We start from the raw sequence: 21,448 nt of genomic DNA on the forward strand, positions 1-21,448 counted from the left end.
GCTCGTTATTAACACTGTCCAATGTTTTGTGTATAAAATTTCGAAATTTGACAGTTGACAGACGAAATTGTAAATTTTCTATGTTTGGTAGTCAACAATTATGTAGGTTAATTATTAATTAATAACTGGCGTTAAAGATAGGTTGGTTTACGAGATTTTACCAAAAAAAAAATGTTACAGTAGAATTACCAACTCAAAAGGTTCGAAAAGTCATGAACTATAATTAACAAATGAGAGATTTAAGGATTTAGAATGAATAAAAAAAATATCTTCAGATTAGGGCTATAAATTGGATTGTAAAAAGATTTTACAACAAGGAGCTATTATAAGAAGGGTCATCTAAATCTCTTTACGAGCCACTTTTAATGTCTTAATCACGCGGACAGTGAAATATATTTGAAGCCGACTAATTGGGAGCAGGGTAATGCGATATTATTCCGTTAAAAAACACCATAAAACCGTCCAGTTAAGACCGCAAAAACTCATATTTACTGAATAACTAGGGCCAATTACGTCTCCCGTACGTATGTTGAGGATAGGTACATGTAGTTTAAATGTCACAATGGTCACGTCGACTTACTTTGGCAGCGATTATCTCAAGTTGGAGATCTGTTATATTGTGACTGTTGCGGAGACAGCCGCGCGCCCAAATATCACGAATTAAGGGCCGTATACATATGAAAACTTTACGTCCAGATATAATATGAGTGTATGCAATACAATTATAGTACATCTACATGTAGTATAGTTGTACCTGACGGTACAAGTCTGGAAGTTAAGTTATTTATGAAAATAAAACTATAGCGTTTATGTCGGCGTTTTTGTCCTAAAATAGTTTTTATTTTAGGAACCAGTTGAACTTTGGACTAACATTTAACTTGTAAATAACAATAATATTTTCATTTTTATAAATTTTAACTATTATCGTATTAACAAAGTTAACGTTGTGTATTTATGGCGTGACAAAATGGTGATACAAATGACAAATGAAACTATAACTGCAACCTAGAGCTAACTATAAACTAACATCAAATACGTTAGAATTCTCCATCTAAAACACAACAGACGAGACTCCTTAGGACTAAGAACACCTCTAATATGGATTTGTCCCATTCTTCGAAGCTACAGTGTTGCTAACTAAGACATAATATATAGTCACAATAAATAACCGCAATCGAACTACCGAGAGTAAATACTACCACCGTTAAGAAACTTTAATTCCATTCGCCATGGAAATATGTCTTAATGCCCAAGAGATTTAGTTTATCGTGACAACGCCCACGCGAGATACCATCGCACCGTCGACAATGAACCAGAAATTGGGCCTTTGGAGACACGTATATTAAATCTCGGAAGCATTTGGTCGTTTACCTAATACGTGATTCATTCAAGTAATTTCATCGTTAACAAAGACGGTCAGAAGATGGATACGAGAAGAATTATTTTTTATAATTTAAAGTAATAAATGGAAATACACTCCGATTTATGTGTTCAGTGCAAGCCACCCAACCAGACAGCTAACATATCCAAAGTGATTCTAGCAGAATTTGACAACAGACACGTTGTCACCCCAAAGATGTACTAGGATAAACCGTGCCGTACATTACATACATGTCCCAAGACAGTTCAAACCAAACAAGGCTGAAATGAAGTTAACGGTGGTCCCACCACAGTCGAATCACGAAGAGCTCTACCACCTTTCAAGTTAAGCAAATAGATAATTACAGGTCTCACGATCGAACAATATTTACTTAGATCGTAATTTCAAAAGGAACTAAATTAATTGGTCTGTAACGAAGCACGGGAGTAATGAACGAGCAATTAATAGGTCGAAAACAAATGCCCCTATAGACAATCCACCTAATTACGTTTGGGCATCCGTTCCAATTTTCCATCGGGTCATTTGGTAATAGACGTCCTACACGTAATGGGATAATTTGTCGTCATTACTTCGCGATGAGGAATTAAGTGAGGAGTTTCGTGGGCGATCCATCATCGTTTATTAGTCAGATAAACAACGTATTGTTCGTAATTCTGTGATGTTACTAATTCACTGTTTAATAGTTGGATATAAACAATTCATTATTCATATTAATTCTAGAATCTAGACCCATGTATTAATCGATGAGTCAGGATCTTTGAGTCATACGACAAAATCAATTCAAAATCAGACTGATGAGATCTTTACTGAATTCATTTCGATCGTGATTAATCCTGCTACGTAGGCTATTTCATTAAAGAAAAAAGCGATCATTACATGCTTTTACTAAATACATATATGTTATTTTTCATTCAAAAACATTGTAACAAAGTAAAAGACCGTAAAACAGTTCGTCGTCCCTAATCTTATGCGATTCATGCCGCCACGTTCAGGCCAGACCGTCGGAAACGGAAGGTGATTACAGGCCAAAAGAGTCAGCTCCCACTATGCAGACTAGCATGTAGGATTACGTTAACAAGTTCATAATAGGATTAAGTACGATGCGGTGCCCCAGTTTCGACGTGAACCGTTACTAGCCCGTTCCTATCGGCTCGTGTGACAATATAATGATTGTGTTGGCCGTACATAAGACGTTCTCTCAAATTGGTACACGTCAAACCACGTATGTGGGTTCGTCTCGTCCACAATGGGAATCATTACCTCATCGAGGCCTGCATTCCCATCCATCAATCAGCGAAACGAAATGATATGTTGGCGTTGTCAAAGAAGGTGAAAGCTACGCCTGTTATGTTAGTATCGCACTACGACAAACCCGAGTCGGCTACAACACTTTGCGAGTCATATCACGCATTGTAATTGAATGAGGCGGCGCGATCATGGGCCTCGTGCAATTTCACTGGGCCGTGACTCACGAATTAGAGCTCCGTCGAGATTGTAATTATATGAGAGAGATATTTCGTGGATGCGCACTCACAGGACGGCGGCTACGTATAAATGTACAACGAAATGCGATAATTGAATGAAAACTCAAATTAAGGCCAATAATAAAGAATTACGAAGAATGGGGCGGCGTTAATTTGATGGACGGGACCTAGACGCGCGCACGCGACCCATTCTCGTGTGATTCATACGCCTACGCCCGACAATATAAATCTTACCTACGCACACGAAACTTGAAAGAACGAAACTGCTCCTCTTCGTGTTAATAAAACAATACAAAAAACTACTCATATTTATAGAGGAAATGTGAACTTTGAGATGAATAATATACATAAACACATCCAGTACAAGTAATGGAATGTAACATAAATTGAATGGAAGATACATAAATATTGAAAGACAATAAAATAATCGTTAAATAAAGTTACGCTGCATTAGCTTCCAATTTACGAGCTATAAATGCATACATACGAAATCGAATTGCCATAGTAGAATTCTAAACAGTAGACGATAAAATAGCCATGATAATACTTGAATAGTGGAGTGGGTTAATTTCTTCCGTAAAGAGATACGGTCAATTGTTATCTCTTTAAATAGTCGGGATAGATGCGAGACTTTCGAAACAACTTACAATTACACGCAAAATACTAAACGTGAGGCCATAGCGATTATGGACATGCTAATAGATTTCCGACAAATAGATATCGCTTCGAACGTCGACTGTCGGTATAAATTGCCGTATAACTAGAGAAGGTAAGCTGCGCCGTAGATGCGAACAAAACATTAATGCAGTAGCGTAGCGGCGCGGTTCTGAAGAGTTTAATAATTCTCGTAGGGATCATTAAAGGCAGATACGAGGCGAAGATAAGTTTAGAAAGTGTCGAGTCGAGAACAATAAGCACAAGTAGAGCAGGCGGCGACATTGCTACTCTCCAATTAACAAGATAAAACCGATTGAGAGAAGGTAGGTAGGTGCTCCAACACAAACGGCAGCCAACGTCATGGTAGAAAGCGAACAATCGCCTGATATAATCTCGCCCTGCAACGTAACATGTCGCGATGTGGTCATGTTCAAAATCTTACACGCTTCGGTTTTATGTGATCTAAAGTGTTTATCTTATGCGCACACGCAATGGTTTGATTTAGATGTCGCGATAGAAAGCAATTACAACATGTCCCTATGTCATGTATTGGCGTACATGATACGAAACATCGTGGAATGATTTTGGATACAAAAGAACGCAACAAGTTAATTGAAAAAAAAAAATATAATTTAATTTATTATCCGAATTCGAAATTACAAGTACACTATTAGAGAGCAAAGCGTATTATTATACTTTGTTGAAATATCGTCGATTATAATGCTGTTAGCGTGAATATAAAGTGGGTAGATAATATTCGTCCTTCGAGCCGTTCTCTCGAGCCCTCACACTGATGGAGGCACCAAACGGTGACGAGGTTTTATCTTTCATTTTATTGCCGAAATAACTCAAAGATTCTTGTCAGCTTTTGATAATGAACAAAGTAAAATTCTCGTCTAAAAAGCTTTTGAATGTCTGTCAAGTGAAGAGTTTCTTTATTTGTTGGAGAGAGGGTTTCTCTTAAATGGTAAAGTGAAGTAAGATTTCTTTAGACCCGTTTTGTGGTTTTTGCTAAGGGACTCGATGCTTTCACTGTAAGGGAATTGTCAAAATTATTGTCTGAAAAAAGCTTAATGTATTCAAACTTTTGTAAATATTATTACGAAAATCATATTATGTGTAGCATTCTACTGGATGATATTGCCTCGTAAATGTAACCCGAAAGAAAAATCAATAAACACTATCCCGGAACTTTAAAGATATTCCGCACAAGCACCTAAAGGAGATACTTTTACGGTTGAAAAATAATTTTAATCAACCATCTTCATTGATTGTCAATAAATGGGGTTTCAACCATAAATAAAGCGAGTAAACGGTAAGCTGTCGCTAAAATTGGCATGGCTGTCACATGACATCGCCAACAACATTTATTTGTCCGTACGGTAGGTGTAAGCATCAGTTAACCACACACAAGCAAAGTATATTAAAGTATTTATATCAATTTCTGAGATTATTCTTAGCTGCTTATGTATAATAAAAAATAACATTTTTTTTAGGAATGACTTTTACCAGAGCTTATGTTACTGGACCAACAGATTCCTCTTAATTACTCATTACTTAATAACAACGACAGTCTCGATTGTTTTCTAGAAAACCATCTATATGTAACATTGTCTCGTGTAGCTAGACTAGGTTTGACGTGGACATCATCGGGCCCGCACGCCCGGAACGTCCGCACGACAACATCGCTGAGCGACAGTAATTGCGACGATGCGTCAATGAAGACGCAAGTACTGGTCGATCATTAAATTACAAACCGCAAGATGGTACGGACAGCCCATATAATAATAATGTACCTTATACATATGATTTCGTAGATTGACATAATTAACTTCTGTTATTAATAATCAATCCATCCAATTTTTGCCTACCGAATATCTTTGGTTGATAATTTCTGCCTACTAGACAAAAAAACAGAAATTGTGTTAATATTATCGGTAAAAATTGGGCTGGCTTTGGCGAATGGTCAAAAGGAAAATAATGTGAATAGTGTAATTCATAGCAAAAATAAAACACATATGTTAAACTGCTGACAATGCTTAATGACGTCACCGAACTCTTTCTGTATCATTATTTTAAAGATATCGTTGAAAAAATAAATAACAGCTTAATATTCTCATCTGTGAAAGAGTTATCGTCGAAAAAGTTCAAGCAAAGGCGTGTACCGTTTCCGACCTTCCTAAAGCTTATTACTTGCTACATTTGTATGCATGCTTTTGTCAGGGCCCGAAGATAAATAGTCGCCTGTCACTTCGGAACGGTCAACGGCATTTAGTGACTTGTGTAGCGATTACTCTACGTTCGCGCTTCTTGTCTTTCAGTTTAAACAAATTTTGCCTTAATTTATTGTTTCTGGAAAAACATTTTTTTGGCAAACGTATTTTATTTACGTGACTGAGTTTTTAATCATTTTAGAATGATTTTTACAACGTTTTTCATGATCAATTTTGAATTTTCATTATTCTATTGACGTATCGCTCAATAAATAAAGCCACAAGCCAATTTACTGTTCCAAAAATAAATTCGAGATGTCAGAAATGTGGGACATTGGCTAATGATAATGAGGCAACGATATATCGCAACGCGTTTGTACAGCGAGTTGAGGCAAAAATACATGAGAATAAACACAATGCCTAATTTTAGTTGATAGGCACAAGTAGAATATTTGTGTAGTACCTACTTAATTTTGTTAACACACAATCCAAAATTTGTACTACAACTATGAAGAAATAGCAACAACGTAAAATAAAGCTCGATTTGCATATCTTAAATGTTTAGTGAATCTTATTAATTTGAATTTTGAGCGAGTTACGTTTTACATAAAAAAACTTATAAGAATTTATAAACGTACCTTATGAGTGCGAGATGTTGTGCCGATAACGTCGTTGTGGGATGCAACAACTGTATTTATAACTGACCTTGCAAAAGTCACCAAAAATATAAAACCCACGCCGACGCACGATTAATTTGAGGTTGCCCACAAAAAAACAAACAAATTCAAAAATATAATTCATATGGCAGTCGTAAATCCTCATCGACAAAAAGTTGTATCCTCAATCGATAAGATTAAGATAGTCGGTTTTAAACACCAAGGCGAAACTACTTCTATCTACAAATTTATGTTTAAAAACAAAGTACGCCTGAGAATTCTCGATGTGTACAAAACGCGAGATTACGACTTTCTATAGTCAAAATGTCAGCTGTTGAATGATTTAGGAAATATTTAACTTAAGTCTGAAGATCAACATTAGTGCCGGACCAATATAAACAATGGCTCTGTATTTAATATTGCTGAAGTGAAGCAATAAAACTCGTTATATTTTTAATCATAAACGTTGACGAAGTTGCGAGCGGTTGGCTAGTCTCCGAATAAAGTATCAATTAGGTCTCCGGAGTGGTCGTTTGGCTTTGTGCCGAGGTTCAGACATTTTTTACGATAACCTTTTTAAACTTTCCCGACACAAAAGTAATGGGCACGATGTTTATGATTAACGCTGGCGCATTTAGAAAACACTTATTCTTATAATAAGCTAGTAGATAAGAAACCAATTTTTCGCCCGAAACAATTTAAAGACTATCAAGATCATGAATCAGCTGAAAGAATGAGCAATAATAACAAAGCTTTTATGAAAGCCAACGGTTAAATGGCATAACTGTGTTTCTTAAAAGTTTTCTAAAATGTTTGAATGAACCGGTATCCAAACAGGAAACAATAAGTACCTACTTAATGGTGAAACGCGCGCGTCGAAAGATATAAACAGGATGAATAATAGTTGCCATTAGATAAAATTATGTAAGATGGTTCAGATGAGATTTTAAATCAAATTTCAACGTGGAGTCCAGTAGTGGTGTACATAATTTATTAAGAATTTTAAATTATTTCCGTGGGAACTGTGATCTTAGAAATAAATATTCGTTGCTGACTTGTTAATGTTTTGTAGGAATCTACAAGGAACTTCAAATACTTTAAGATCACTTTTTGTCCCTAAATCCTAAACGATATACTTTGTAAATATTTCTAAAATTAAATAAGCGTTCGATTCTAAATTTTAAACGTTAATATAATCATCAATAGACAAGCAAACATCAATGACACAACGTATTACATGCAACAAACATATCATACGCGCCCCTTTGTACATCCAATCAGGTACTAATGAAGATTAAAAGGGGAGAATTGAAAGTGTCGTATAACACAATTGATCAAGCTCCAAACGAGAAGTGGCAAAGTGTACAAGCAATTGTGCACAAGTAATTTGTCGGACACACGATCACACAACGAGCTTAATTCGCCGGCGCAAATTGGCACCGTGATAAGCAGGAGGGTGGTGACTTGTATCGTTATCTGCAGCGCGAAAATCTGCGTAACCATTAATTATTGAATGTGTTTTGTAATGCAATGAATATTGAAATCGCGTTATAATAGGATTTGCAACTTATCGGTTTTCTACATCAAGTCACTAGTGCTCCATAGGTGAGCACGGTACAATAGGTTACCTATCATAGGCTCTATATGACGATTCAAGTCTTCAAGAGGACCGCGGCCTTTATGTCCAAGTTCATTTAAGAATTGGAACACAGCAGCGCTTAACTCTACTGTTGTATCTTTATAAGATTTATATATAAGATAGTTTCTCCAGCTGGCGGGAGATCTCCCTTTGTCATAATAGAAAGCGACGGCAAAGCTCATACCATCAGTGCAGTCGCATTCAAATCAGAAAGGTTCCACCACCTTTGCAGTTCATACCTATACGCTCTGTCAAACGTGATCCACTGTAGGCACATAACAAATACTATTTCTGTGTACTACAGGTAAGTGTAAACAGCGAACACAGTCGGTCGTGCAGAGGGCGGAGAGTGTCAGCGGAACCGCGCTCCGCTGGCCGCGGACCGTGTCCCCTTTGAGTGCGTTCGTACGCGCCTACGCCAATTTCACTGCCAACTGACGCGTAAGGACTGTTTGTAGCTTGCTCGGCAGGACTGTAGCGTTTTATTTGTATTAAGATTTTTATGTATATCGCTCGTTTGGCATATACGTTTGTTACATATTAAATATTACACATATTAAATGTTACATAATAATTATGATAAAGGTTAGCTTAAAAAATTCTGTCGTCATCCCGACCAAAATTTATCTACTTTATTAGTGACATTAAAATACCATTGTGTTGACTCAATAAAAAAATACTGCAAATAAAGTTGCCCCGTCAATTATGACTTCATTTTGTATGAGACTTGTTATTTTGATTCTATCTCTATATAAATTAGAAATGCTAATAATCATCGGATCGTGCAAAAAATAAAGGTTAATAAAAAAATACCGCACTGGCAGGGTAGATATTGCATTTTTTATACTTATTCTGGAATTTATTTCAACGAACAAACCTAACTTTATGTAATACTATAAGTTAGCTATACAGCGGATGCCGTATTTCTAAAAGGCATAAATGAAAGCCCGAGTCTATTCATTCGCTCGAGAGAACTAATGAACGAGCTTCTGAAAAGGATTTCAGATTGAAAAAGCACATATTAATAAGCAGGATATTACTAAAGGTTAATAATAATAAACATTTAAATACATAAAAAAGATACGATTCTACAAAAGGACACGTATTATTTAATGTCACAAAATAATACCATAACCTCAGACAAAAAGGAAACTCGTAGAATATTGCAATAAAATACAATTTGTATTTGTGTACGTTAGCGCCACCTGTAATTTGTAACTGTTGCGAATACAAACATGTCACGTGGTTATAAATTATATTTATACTTCATTTTCATATACTGAGGAATTTTAATTATTTTCAAGTTGTATGTGCTTCATTCTGTTCGAGAAGTTGTGTCTGTCTTTTTTGACTGACGTCATATTATATTTTGAATACAATTAAATAAGTGATAGTAGTTAATATAACGCCAAGCAAGCCTTGAAGTCCGTGTTCAGCACCCGCCATATTATGTAAAGCGCTACATATCTGTGATTTTAAATGTAAACATTTCCATTTTTCTATGAATAAAACGTTCTTCCTAAATATTCATCAACATCTGTTACCTAATCGGAGAATAAAATCTTTGTGTGTATTAATCCTTTATAATCATAATATAATAGGCTCAATTTATGCACGCGTTGAATCGATTGAATATCGTTAACTAAACTTGACCTTGAATTGTATTGACAGCTATTAGAATTTGGTTCATTAAAAAACTTTTTTATTTTGCATAATATCATGTATATATCTGTATAAGGTAAAAATAAAATCTTATATATAAAATTCTCGTGTCACAATGTTAGTTACCCTACTCCTCCGAAACGGCTTTACCGATTTTCACCAGATTTTATATGCATATTCAGACTGAGAATCGGCTACTATCTATTTTTCATACCCCTAAGTGATGAGGGTTGTTCACCCTTAACATTTTTTTATATGGCAACACAACGTTTGCCGGGTCAGCTTGTAATTATATATGAAGATATATTATGTACCTGTCTATTTCGGTACATACTTAAGAACTTACTGAATTTGTATACCTATTATTTCACCCGAAGTTGATAAAATTGATAACTTCAAGTCATGAAGACACATTAAATTTGTGACCGTATTAACAATTATATGCATTTAGCTGTTATTGAAGTACTCACTGTTTATAAAAATGTGATCTAGTATTTGCTTGGGATGAAATAAATTTTATTTTATGTATTATTATTGAAATGCAGTTAAATAGTAGGTGTTACTAAGTGGATAAAACTAAATACGGAAATAGAGTCAGACAAGCAGGACCCTTTTTCCAGGGGTAGACGTTTTATTTATAACTAAGTACTATAAATTGAAATTTCTGAGGTCCATCATAAATTCGTTGCTGTTATTGAAGTACTCACTGTTTATAAAAATGTGATCTAGTATTTGCTTGGGATGAAATAAATTTTATTTTATGTATTATTATTGAAATGCAGTTAAATAGTAGGTGTTACTAAGTGGATAAAACTAAATACGGAAATAGAGTCAGACAAGCAGGACTCTTTTTGCAGGGGTAGACGTTTTATTTATAACTAAGTACTATAAATTGAAATTTCTGAGGTCCATCATAAATTCGTTGCTTGTATTCTTCACTTCACCATTTGCCTTCAAAAATTTTAAATTACACGTTAAGTTTACTTTGAACCACGAGCAATTCTTCCTGACCGCGCGCTTTAAATATTCGAAATAATACGGAACATCAATCGTTCCAGTGGCCTTGTAGAATACAACTCATACGTAGTTATACCACAATCAACGCGCTTGGCGCTACAGTAACATCGCGCTCGCTCGCACAGTTCGCGCAACAGTTCAATCGATCGCTCGTCCCGTCTCTCTCTCGCTTAGGGCGTTAGATGCGAGAGCGAGCATAGCAGATGTACGCCATGACGAGTCGTCCTCCATTTTGTGATTCTTGCGTGCCTTTAGTACGGCGTTGACGCGAACCCGAATTGACGTGTGTTCGATACGGAGTGCATCATGGATACAACAATTGTTGATCCAACGCTTTGTCCAGACGATAAGAAAGATACATGGAGTGAACAAATGTGTATTGAACTTATACAGGCTTATCGACGGCACCCCGTGCTATACGATCCAAGGGATCCTTATTTTTACAAGAGATATGCGAAAATATCCGCTTGGACCGCCATAGGCGAAACTTTACAAAGACCGCCAACAGAATGCAAACATAAAATGAATATTTTGCTATCGTCGTTCAGAAGACAAAAGTGCAAATTTAGAAAAGGTAGGTAAAAATAACATATTTAAATTTATTATACGAAATTGTTTCGGTTCGGCTTGCTTGTACGTGACCAATATACAAATTTATGAATGATTTATTTATGAAAATTTGAACTTGCAGGAAACATGAACGTATCCAAGTGGTTCGGGTACCAGCACTTGAAATTTTTGTTACTAATCAATAAGGATGAACACTCAATGTACAGGGTTCGTATATTTTTGTATAATACATCTACCTAATACCTTTAAACGAGCAATTCTTGTATGTATTGTATATATATCAACGATCTCGGGAACAGCTCCAACGATATTCTTGAAATTTTGTGTCTAGGGGGTTTCGAGGGCGATAAATCGATCTAGCTAGGTTTTATTTTCAGAAAATGTCGTTTCAACCATGTTTTCATTGAATAAAAACCTCCTACAATATCATTAGAATACGAAGCTAAATTTCACCATGATTTACGAAGTTAGAATAGCCCGGTCGGGAAATCGGGCGCCTTAAAACGCAGGAAACCCGGGTTCAAATCTCAGTTCGATTGTTTCTTTTATTTCCTCTCTTTTTTTCGAGTTCCTTCTTTTTGTGAAAAAACTAATTGCACTCGGTTTTTCTTTTAGATGTTGTCCCATGATTCTGACGATACAGAAGACAATTCAAAAAGCGTAATTTCTACAGAGGATTTCGATGAAAGGCTGCCACGAGAACCACTATCCGAGGATAACAATGAGATTGAAACTCTCGTAGTCACAGAAGACGGTTTTATAAAAAGGGAGATTGATACAGACGTAGAAGATCTTGATGTTGATGCTAATTCCGAAAAAGAACCGAGTATGCCAAGAAATTTAATGACTGAACCACAACCTGAAAATATACCTATACAAATGGAAGTCCCAGGACCCAGCCAACAGCCTCAGATGCTTTCCAAGAGTGAATTACTAAGAGAAGCAGAAATACATGCATTTGCTAATTTTGTACAAACAAAGATGAGAAAATATACCAATAAACAAGTTACCGCTGTACAACGGGAGATATTAGAAATATTATTTAAGGCCGATGCGGAAGTTTATAGAAAGCAAGCCTTCTTAGACATCAATTAATAAAATAAAATAAACTGAAATGTGCTTTTCCAAATGAACAAAATAAAAGTGAAAAGTGAACACACATTTTTTTTTAATTTTAAAGTTAGACGCAATGTTAAATTGCCACGTTAAGCCGTGATCAAGTATTAATAGTTTTGTAAATATTTAAAATTAAGTTACATGTGTAATAAATATTGACTTCAAATATATAGTTTGTTTATTTTTTAAAATAATTTTACTTAGTTTTAAATAATATACGTATAGTCTGATTCATAATTAGGTGTCCAAAATGTAAACAAAGAAATGTCACTGTCAAAATTAACAAGAAACAGAAACTGTAACAAACTCAACAAAAACGAAAATTTAACAAATATACACAATTTAACAAACGCGTTATGTAAACGAGAAAATATTCCAGTTCAATCACAATCACGAAAATGAATAATATCAGTTACGAAACTTAAATGACAGCACAAGGAATGTCTTGGATTCCGATTGTGTTACCATTATCACATTTTAATTTTCTACCATAAACTTTGTTTTTATTATTATTACTGTATGGGACGAAATTGAGGTGATATAAATATTAGAAAATGGGAATTAATCTTAATTTATTAAGATTGTTATTTTATTATTGTTGTATTACTTTAATATCGAAAAAAATAAGAAACTACCATTTCTAACGTTTTTTCTTGATAGGTCAACACCTTTGTTTACATTTTGGACACCTAATTATGAATCAGACTATAGTTAATTTCAAACACACGAACAAAGTAGAATTTTTGTATTCCCTTTATTTACATGAGGCTTTCTGTATTTTTTCCATAGGGGTATACCTAATACATAGAACAGTATATTATAATACAAAGATAAAAAATAACCTAATCGCCGCGAATAAAAAGTTTTTTGAACAATATTATATTATACCTATATATAAAATATAATTCCTTTTTTCTTAATAATATAATATGTAAAAAAAAAACTTTTGCAAAGTGTATCGTGTAGCTTATCAAATAAAAGGGTATGTAATAAATGGTAAATATATTTTTGCTATAGGTCTACAATACGTACTTTAATTTAAATTTTAACCTTTTCCTGCGAATTAACTCGTTACTTGCCCGGTTTTTTGATAGGACAGACTTATAAAGCGTACTTCAATTCACAAATGCAATAGGCGTTTGGTTCGGATCGACGCAATGTTTTTAGGTTATGCTAATCTGCGTAGGGCAGGTTCGAGGCGGCCAAGGATAGGCGGAGAACGGAGGGGACGCTGTAGCCGGCATTCCGAGGCGTACATTTGATTCTGTTCTAGGTACACAAATAGGATGTAAACACACAATTGCAGGACATATCAGAATGAGGCTACAAAAGGATATAATCAGAGCACGTACTTTATCGATTTATCAATCTATGGAAAGCAATAAAACAACTAAAGGGAGGATTTATATTGAGCCTGCGCGGCGCATTTCTTTGTTTGTAACGATTATATTATCTTTTATTCCTATTTTTTGTTTCTAGTTTTTTGTACGTAATTCGTGTTTTTTAATATAAAAAAATTGTGTCGAAATAGGGTAACAATTAAATATTTCCCTATTGTGTGTAAAGAAATGACAAATTCTTCCTGATGTTAGTTAAGTGGTCATTGTAATACAGTAATATTTGTTTTCAATCTGACAATCTGTATAATATGTAACTTAAATTACGTATAACGGGCTTATTATAAAATAAAAGTGACGTTCGTTATTTAGCTACGAAATTAAGTAATCTTTGTACCACCAACCACGTTCAAATTATGTTTATTAATGGTAACAATAATGTTCTTCTTACATGGAAAATCCATTTTAGTTTGAGTTAGTTTTTGTCGAGCCCTATAAAGTTCAAAAGCGAAATCGAACTTATATATAATATTAACGACATCAGTTAACGACAGCATTGCCATTTGAGGATAACGTTAGCATCAGCTGACGAGTAGGTATTATGCAAATTTGGGTATAGTTTCGACCCCTCCTACGTATAATATTGTAACCCACAAAAGTACCTTTTCGTTTTTATTGCATAAATTGCCTTATTTTAATGTGTTTCATCGACAGAAATGCAGATTTTATTCGTATTTTAGCATATTCAAAACTTTGAAACGCTCTCCGGTAAAGTTTTTTGCAGTAATTTCAAAACACGGCGTCTCAAAGCTGTGTCCTCTCAAAGATAACCCCTTTCAGTTAATGTCATAGCCCACCACGCTGATCAATTGCGAATGCGTAGACGTCACGTACCTTTGAGATGTTTTTAAGAACTCGCAGGTTGCAGCTATGCAATTATTTAACGTCGAACACGCGCACTGATTCGAAAAATCAGATGTGCACTGGGATTCGATCGTCGGAACCCCAAACAAAAAGCCCAAGTTTCAAACCACTGAGCTATCATTCAGTCTTATCGCCACATAACTAATTATAATTTATTCCTTTTTTCAAAACACGTACACCGTGAAATATTTCAATTCAAATCACGTTGATTCAGGGTATTAATCGTTTCAATAATTTGACTAATTCTCACGTTTTTTCGTCCACATTAATAAATTCAATTGCTAATTAGCAAAACAGCTATATCTTACTTTTCAAGGACGTATGAATCAAGTCGGTATGATTTAGTATTTAAGTGATTGCGACACTCCAAATTTTGTTTTAATAAGCATTAACATTAGCGTTGATACGGTGATATTAATATGGATACACGATAAATTAAAGCAGAATATAATTCTTCGACATGCGTTTTATTTGTATAGGCATAGTTAAGGTCACATATGCATTTAAGGTCAAGTTTGGAATATTTAAAACTTGAATGGTCAATATAAATGATTAGTGTGAAGGAAAACTTTGGTGAAAAATTCTGAACAGAAAAAAAACCAAATGTATTTTATTTTTGTCATGCTTAAAGTATGGTTATCACTTATGCCTCTGAAAATAAAGTCGTGCCTCTAGGTCACCATCTATAGGGCAAAATTACACGACGAAAAAGGTTTGAATATTTGTGCTAAAGCTAAAATTATAAATTTAATGTTTTACACATACATTTCTCTTTTCTTATAAGATTGGAGTAGCAAACGAACTTGCAGTCCATTTCATTGCAATCACATCACTGCATCATATTGGCACGGCTCTTACAATCACAGATGTGTTGCCATTGACACTCCTGAGGACTAAGATACCTAATCCAAATCCAACCTAGACCAAATCTCACAATCTCCTAATATGTGAGCTCAGCCGATACAAATAAAAGAAGAAACATTTATGAAATATGTATTTTTAGATATGACTAACATCTTTTACTCTACATTTAAGATAAAAACTGTAACAAGTTACAATCAAAGTCGTAATCGACTTAAATCATATTTAAAGCAATTACGACAAATTACGCCACCCAATGCGAAATTGGACATGACATCATTTAAACATCACCAGACGCAACGATAGAAAATATTTCATCTCGATTCGTTGAAAAGTAGTTACAAAAAGTACCTACACTTCATAGAGCGATCATTACGCGCAGAGTCTATTTGTGTGCTTCAGTGGTAGTTTATCAAAATACATTTACGATTCTAGGAAAAAATGTGGGAACTAAGTTTCGAGTGTCTTCGGACAAAAATGCATGTCTATCAGTCTTCCTACATTTATTTCTTAAGTTTATATTGAAACCACAAATAACGTATGCACAAACAAATCTTCAAAGTTATTAGAAACAGGTATCTCAAAGAGCAATCTAATAAATATAAGTTCGCGTAAACCGTAAAAGGATCTGTATGACATTTAAGTTGGCACGATTTGATATTTATATCACATCGTGAAGTCGACTATATGCGGTTCCCTATGACATAAACGTAAACGTTGAACGTAATCCGATTTACCAACTATCGTCTTTACAGAGCGCAAGGTGCGTAGTAAAAATGTAAGTACTACTAATTATATTGAAACTACTTGGAGGTAATTATAAAATATTTCCAAACGCTACGGTATTTTATAAATGGAACGTAGAAAACATATTAAGTGTAGGTAAAAAAAAATAATCATTGGCGAAGACTGGATATACGATTGGAGAAGAAAGGTATAGATAAAGATGTTCTGAGAATAAGAAGAGTTGCTAAGGAAAAAAACCGCTTTAAATGGCGTTGATTAGGTAAGACTTCCATTAGATTTCTTATTGATTTACGTCCATTATTATTAATTAAAAATCAACCTTAATCAATTTGGTTCAACAATTTTTTAAATGTTTGTTAATAAAATTATCAAATTTTGAACTGCAGTAGGCAAAATTGTTTAACATTGTTAATAAGTAACGGGCGTTAGTCTTCGAATTAATCATCAAATAACATCCAATTTGTTTGCAGACGACATACAATCTTAGGGCTCGTACACAAAACTGCGATGCGACGTCGCATCGTAAAAATCTGCGAGCTCCCTCGACGCATCGGAAAAACTTGCGAATTAATTCGCATCACGCATGCCTGCGATGTTTCGTCACATTTGTTGACGTCATTTTTAGTTCGTTCTGAGACAGCGTGTGGGGAAGATGCACAGACCTGTATTTGTTGGGTGGGAAGACATATACTTTAATGTAAAAATATGACAAAGTACGACGTTGACTTTTCATATTACTGAATGAGGAACGGCCTGTTCTTTGGGAAACTCAATATAAAATAAATGACATATGATAAATGGATGAACTCAAAATCTTCTTTGTTAATCTTTCCTGTATCTCCTAAGCAAAAAAGTGCACACTTCTTTTTAAGATTCATGTCACGATCTAGTTTTCAAAATAAGTTCAGTACGGTTGACGGTCGTCGAAGGAATGGTCACCCTGGGAGACACCTTGCCGCACGAAATCGCATCGCAGCAATTCGTGTCGCGCTGCAAATTCGCATCGCGTCGCATCGCAGTTTTGTGTACGAGCCCTTACACGACGAGCATGCAGTAGCGAACCACCTTTAAGCGTGTGTTCAACAAATTTCCGAACGTAACGTATTTCTCGGTACACGTTACGACGCAATCAAATCCAGGGTAACCTATAAAACTGTAACGCACCAACGTTTTCCATTACCGGGAAAATAGAAAAGATTTAGATTTAAACTCGATCGAATGGCTTCTTGCGACATTAAAGTCAAACGATCTCTTGTACGTGAGAGCACCTGGGTTTTAGATACGAACGTACGTACGTATAGATTATGACTAGTTGTTAGTAATATCTAAATGGAAGGCTGCCGGTTGTTTCAAAACAAATTGGAAATACGATTGGCATACACTTATTTGAATTGAAATAGGAGAATGAAAAATTCACAAGTTTGGTAAGTAACACATATATGTAGGTAGCGTTTAGTCTATTGATCCATATGGCATCGGTTAACCAAGCGAAAAGTTCCGGGTTTGATTCCAGGTCAGGTAATTATCTAAATATTTGATAGTAAGCAAATGTCCTGCAAATAGCTTTAAGAATTTTAGCATGTGGCTACCGTTATAGAAAGTTCAGATTAAAACACACAGTCATATCTGTTAATATTATTACTTTGTTATCATATCAGCTATCGAACACATGATCAATAAAAGTATTATAATACAACATAACAAGTGACACTTGTAAGAGATCTCACGTAACGATAAAAAGTTATGGGTCCCGCATTCATAAAGCAATAAATTCATAAATATAAACACAGAGAAAGAATGCAGGAAATCATAAACTACAAGATCATGAAATCCATAAATTTTCACTACAACACAATGTATGAGGAAAATAGATTTATAGAAACGACAGATGTAAAACACGTGTTACGCGCTGTGGAACATTACGATGCTGAATCTATATATATATAAGTGAATGTTGGTCTATATGTCCTTTATAGAATCGTAAACTATATTAGTAGATACAACTAACTACATTAGATGATGATCTTTAGCAAGTTGTTGTGCATGAGCCCACCAAGGTTTTCGAGTTGGTACCACCAATTTTCGACAGATGCCGCCACTGTCATTCCAATAAAGGTATACATTTCCAGTTATGTAATAAAACATCTTCTATGTAGTACATATTGATTTAATGGTCACATCAGATTCCTGTATTACATATATTTATTTGACACCTTAATTCCAACGTCACTTAAGTCTTTAATTAACCTTTCCTGGTTTGCTTTATTCCACATTTTCAACACAAGATATTATTTATATTTATTCTAGTCACCATAATGTATTTTTCTCCCGCCCCAACTACCTTCCATTTTTTAACCAATGACAAGTGACAGCTATTATCAGATCAGATACTCTATATAAAGTTTTATTATAAAATTGTTTCAAAATAATTATTAAATTCGGAAATCATAATATGTATGTTTTTATTTTCTTTTAAACGCGGGCGAAGCGGCGGGCACTACTAGTAGTAGGTAAATACATTCTGCTACCTACTTGTTTGACTACTATTTGAGGTAAAAAATATTTAGTAAAGATATTTGCATACGACAGATTTTTTATGTTCCAAGTTATATTTCGACACAGATAAACGACGTTTGAAAAAATATATACAAAATCTTCCAAAAAACGTCAAAAAGACTTTAAACAATACACTTATTTTAGGTCAGTGTCAAATAATAGTTGGAGTTGCTGGTATCTTCGAACACATATTTCAAGTACTAGTTTATAATCAAAGTTCATTGATCAGAAATTACGGCAAAAAGGTTTAGTGGTTTAGGATAAGGTAATATCTTTTATTGAGTAATATCATTTACGAGGTTATAAATTGACATCAACATATCTGGCAAGTATTAGTTTTAATAAAAAAAACATTATAATTTTTTTAAAGCGTAAAACCGTGGGCCACCGAAGAAGTTCATTACAGTACCAAATCATTATGCACAATACAATTCTTCATTATTCATCAACAGTCACGATGAAATCTACATAATTTATTGACGAAATGACATTTACTTTCCTACTTTAAACCACTACTGTTTTCCTTTTGTGTTCACGCTACTCCACAAAGTAATTGCACAAAAAAGTTGTAGGCGACGACCACATTGAAAATCGGCGTTCAGCAGGTTTTAAGAACAAAGCAAACAGTGTTGAGAAATGAGGCCACACGAAGGGCCGTGTACAGTCGAGTACGAAAGTGAATTACGCCGCCCAAGGCTGACCGGTCTCTCCTCAAACCAAGTGACCTTTAGCAGCCGAATGATAATATCCTTGTTCCCGCGTCGGTATGCGATATTAAACCACAAAATTGTACCGCGCGTCGAAAGCGTTCTCGCATAGTTCTGTTCTGATCCCCGCAGCTGCCGATAGCGTTCAATAAAATCAATTCATTTGTATAAAATACGCGACGACCATTTAAAATATTCGTCCGAACTGATCCAAAACCCGTTTTTTGCTTTAAATTTTATGCCGCTTGCTGTTTTAGTTATAAAATGCAAATATTGCCAACATATTCCGTTGGTAATGGCTATTTTAAAACGTATTTTAATTAATCATCTTTTTTATAAAAGCGCGGCTTTTATCAAATGAAGTCGCTAGTGTATATTTACCTCTGAGCTCCGTTCCAATTCCTGAACACAATTGCCCGTTGCATTCTGTTAGACGCTTATGAAGAAAAGTGTTTTATTTGCGCACACGCATCAACCGAGTGTACTGTCGCTGATTGTACAAAGAAACCGCGGTTTGTCAGCTCCGTGCCTCACACAATACGTATAATGAAATCGTGCAGAAGATCTCGCCGTACATGGATATGAATCGAGAACCTTTTGCTGTGACAGACGTGACAAAATTTATTAAACCCTATTATGAATTTTAGATTGACGCCCTCAAAACGTAGAAACGCGAAATTATCCTCATTGTAGCCTATAGTAGGTGTGATCCAAATTGGATCTTTTATTATGCTAAGAGGTATTAATAAACGGACAATACGTTAAATATCTTAGAAATAGAAAAGCTTGCTTTGTCGTATGGTAAGTATGTAGTTTAGTTTGTCCTATACTTTGACTTTTGACAAGGGTTTCTACATAATAGACGTCTTGAGGACTAAACTGGAACGCTCCGTATATGTATGTATTACAAAAAAAAACGATAGATTTTTACACTTTACAAACACATAGTTCTGTACTTTACAAAGTGTGAGTCCACTAAGCAGACCCCCAAAAAATCTAAATGCAAATCCATATAAATATAAACAAAATAGGAGTGCCTGTTTTTAATATTGAAATACCCGCTTTTTACTACATGCATGAATATACATTTTATACATACCATAATAACATTTTTACAATGTTTGTCTGTCAGTTTGTTCTGGCTAATCTCTGAAATGGCTGGACCGATTTTGACGGGACTTTTATTGGCAGGTAGCTGATGTAATAAGGAGTAACTTAGGCTACTTATATTTTAGAACTAGCTGTGCCCCTGTTCCTTTTTAACGCGGGTGAAACCGCGGGGCACAGCTAGTAAATAATAAAAATTGATCGCTTGCTGTGATTCGGACACGGTCCCTCTGCACGACAGTTCGGAACGGCCATCATTATCCCAAACAAGTATTAAGTCGTTGAAATGTTTGTAGCGCACAAAACAAAAATATCATATCCATTTTTAACCAATTCCGGTTTTGGAAGGAAGCCAGGTAGGACAAAGTAAATCTTGACTATGAGAATTCATTCAAGCTTAAGTTTGTAAACTAGTATTATATTATTTATACAAAAGGACAAGCAAAGACGTTATTCAGGTAGATGCTTAAAACTTATTTTTCGTTTTAATCATTGTAGGAACCGATGAGTAGCTGACACCTCTTAGGAACCTTTGTCAATTGGCCATGACTCTATTGTGCTCGGTTTATATGATTGTTTTGTCGAATATATCTTTATTTCGAAATTTAATAGGTATTTATGATTATTATCAGACTAAAACATTTAAATCTATTTTTATTCATTGTCAATAAACTCGAATTGGTACACTTGAGAAGTACTTTTTCTAAAAAACCCGCACCGGTTTCCGCACACCGGTTTCCTATTCTATTTTAGCAAGATAATTAATGTCAAATACGCACATAACTCTGATAAATCAGAGGTATATCCCACGGTT

The 21,448-nt window shown here is 34.9% G+C and overlaps 2 protein-coding genes across 3 annotated transcripts in view; one reads left to right on the forward strand and one right to left on the reverse strand.

The window, feature by feature from the left end:
- twin (CCR4-NOT transcription complex subunit 6-like twin) overlaps positions 1–21,448 on the reverse strand; it is a 268,905-nt gene that overhangs the window by 122,804 nt on the left and 124,653 nt on the right. The gene's annotated exons all lie outside the window — the stretch shown is intronic.
- On the forward strand, positions 10,907–12,563 carry LOC140757947 (uncharacterized). Its single transcript, XM_073093864.1, has 3 exons — positions 10,907–11,283; positions 11,401–11,486; positions 11,895–12,563. The coding sequence occupies exons 1-3, from the start codon at positions 11,016–11,018 to the stop codon at positions 12,372–12,374; spliced, it is 834 nt and encodes a 277-aa protein (XP_072949965.1). The 5' UTR covers positions 10,907–11,015; the 3' UTR covers positions 12,375–12,563.

The sequence above is a fragment of the Epargyreus clarus genome, unplaced genomic scaffold (assembly GCF_041222505.1).
Source record: "Epargyreus clarus isolate Ecla_fem2 unplaced genomic scaffold, WU_Ecla_fem_2.2 ptg000005l, whole genome shotgun sequence".
NCBI classification, from domain to species: Eukaryota; Metazoa; Arthropoda; class Insecta; order Lepidoptera; family Hesperiidae; genus Epargyreus; species Epargyreus clarus.

What these genes read in the sequence shown, in the direction of transcription:
- LOC140757947 (XM_073093864.1), top strand. Translation starts at nt 11,016, where the DNA reads ATGGATACAACAATTGTTGATCCAACGCTTTGTCCAGACGATAAGAAA. An exon ending in AAAGTGCAAATTTAGAAAAG is followed by an intron (nt 11,284 to 11,400) that starts GTAGGTAAAAAT and finishes TTGAACTTGCAG; the next exon opens with GAAACATGAACGTATCCAAG. An exon ending in ATGAACACTCAATGTACAGG is followed by an intron (nt 11,487 to 11,894) that starts GTTCGTATATTT and finishes TTTTTCTTTTAG; the next exon opens with ATGTTGTCCCATGATTCTGA.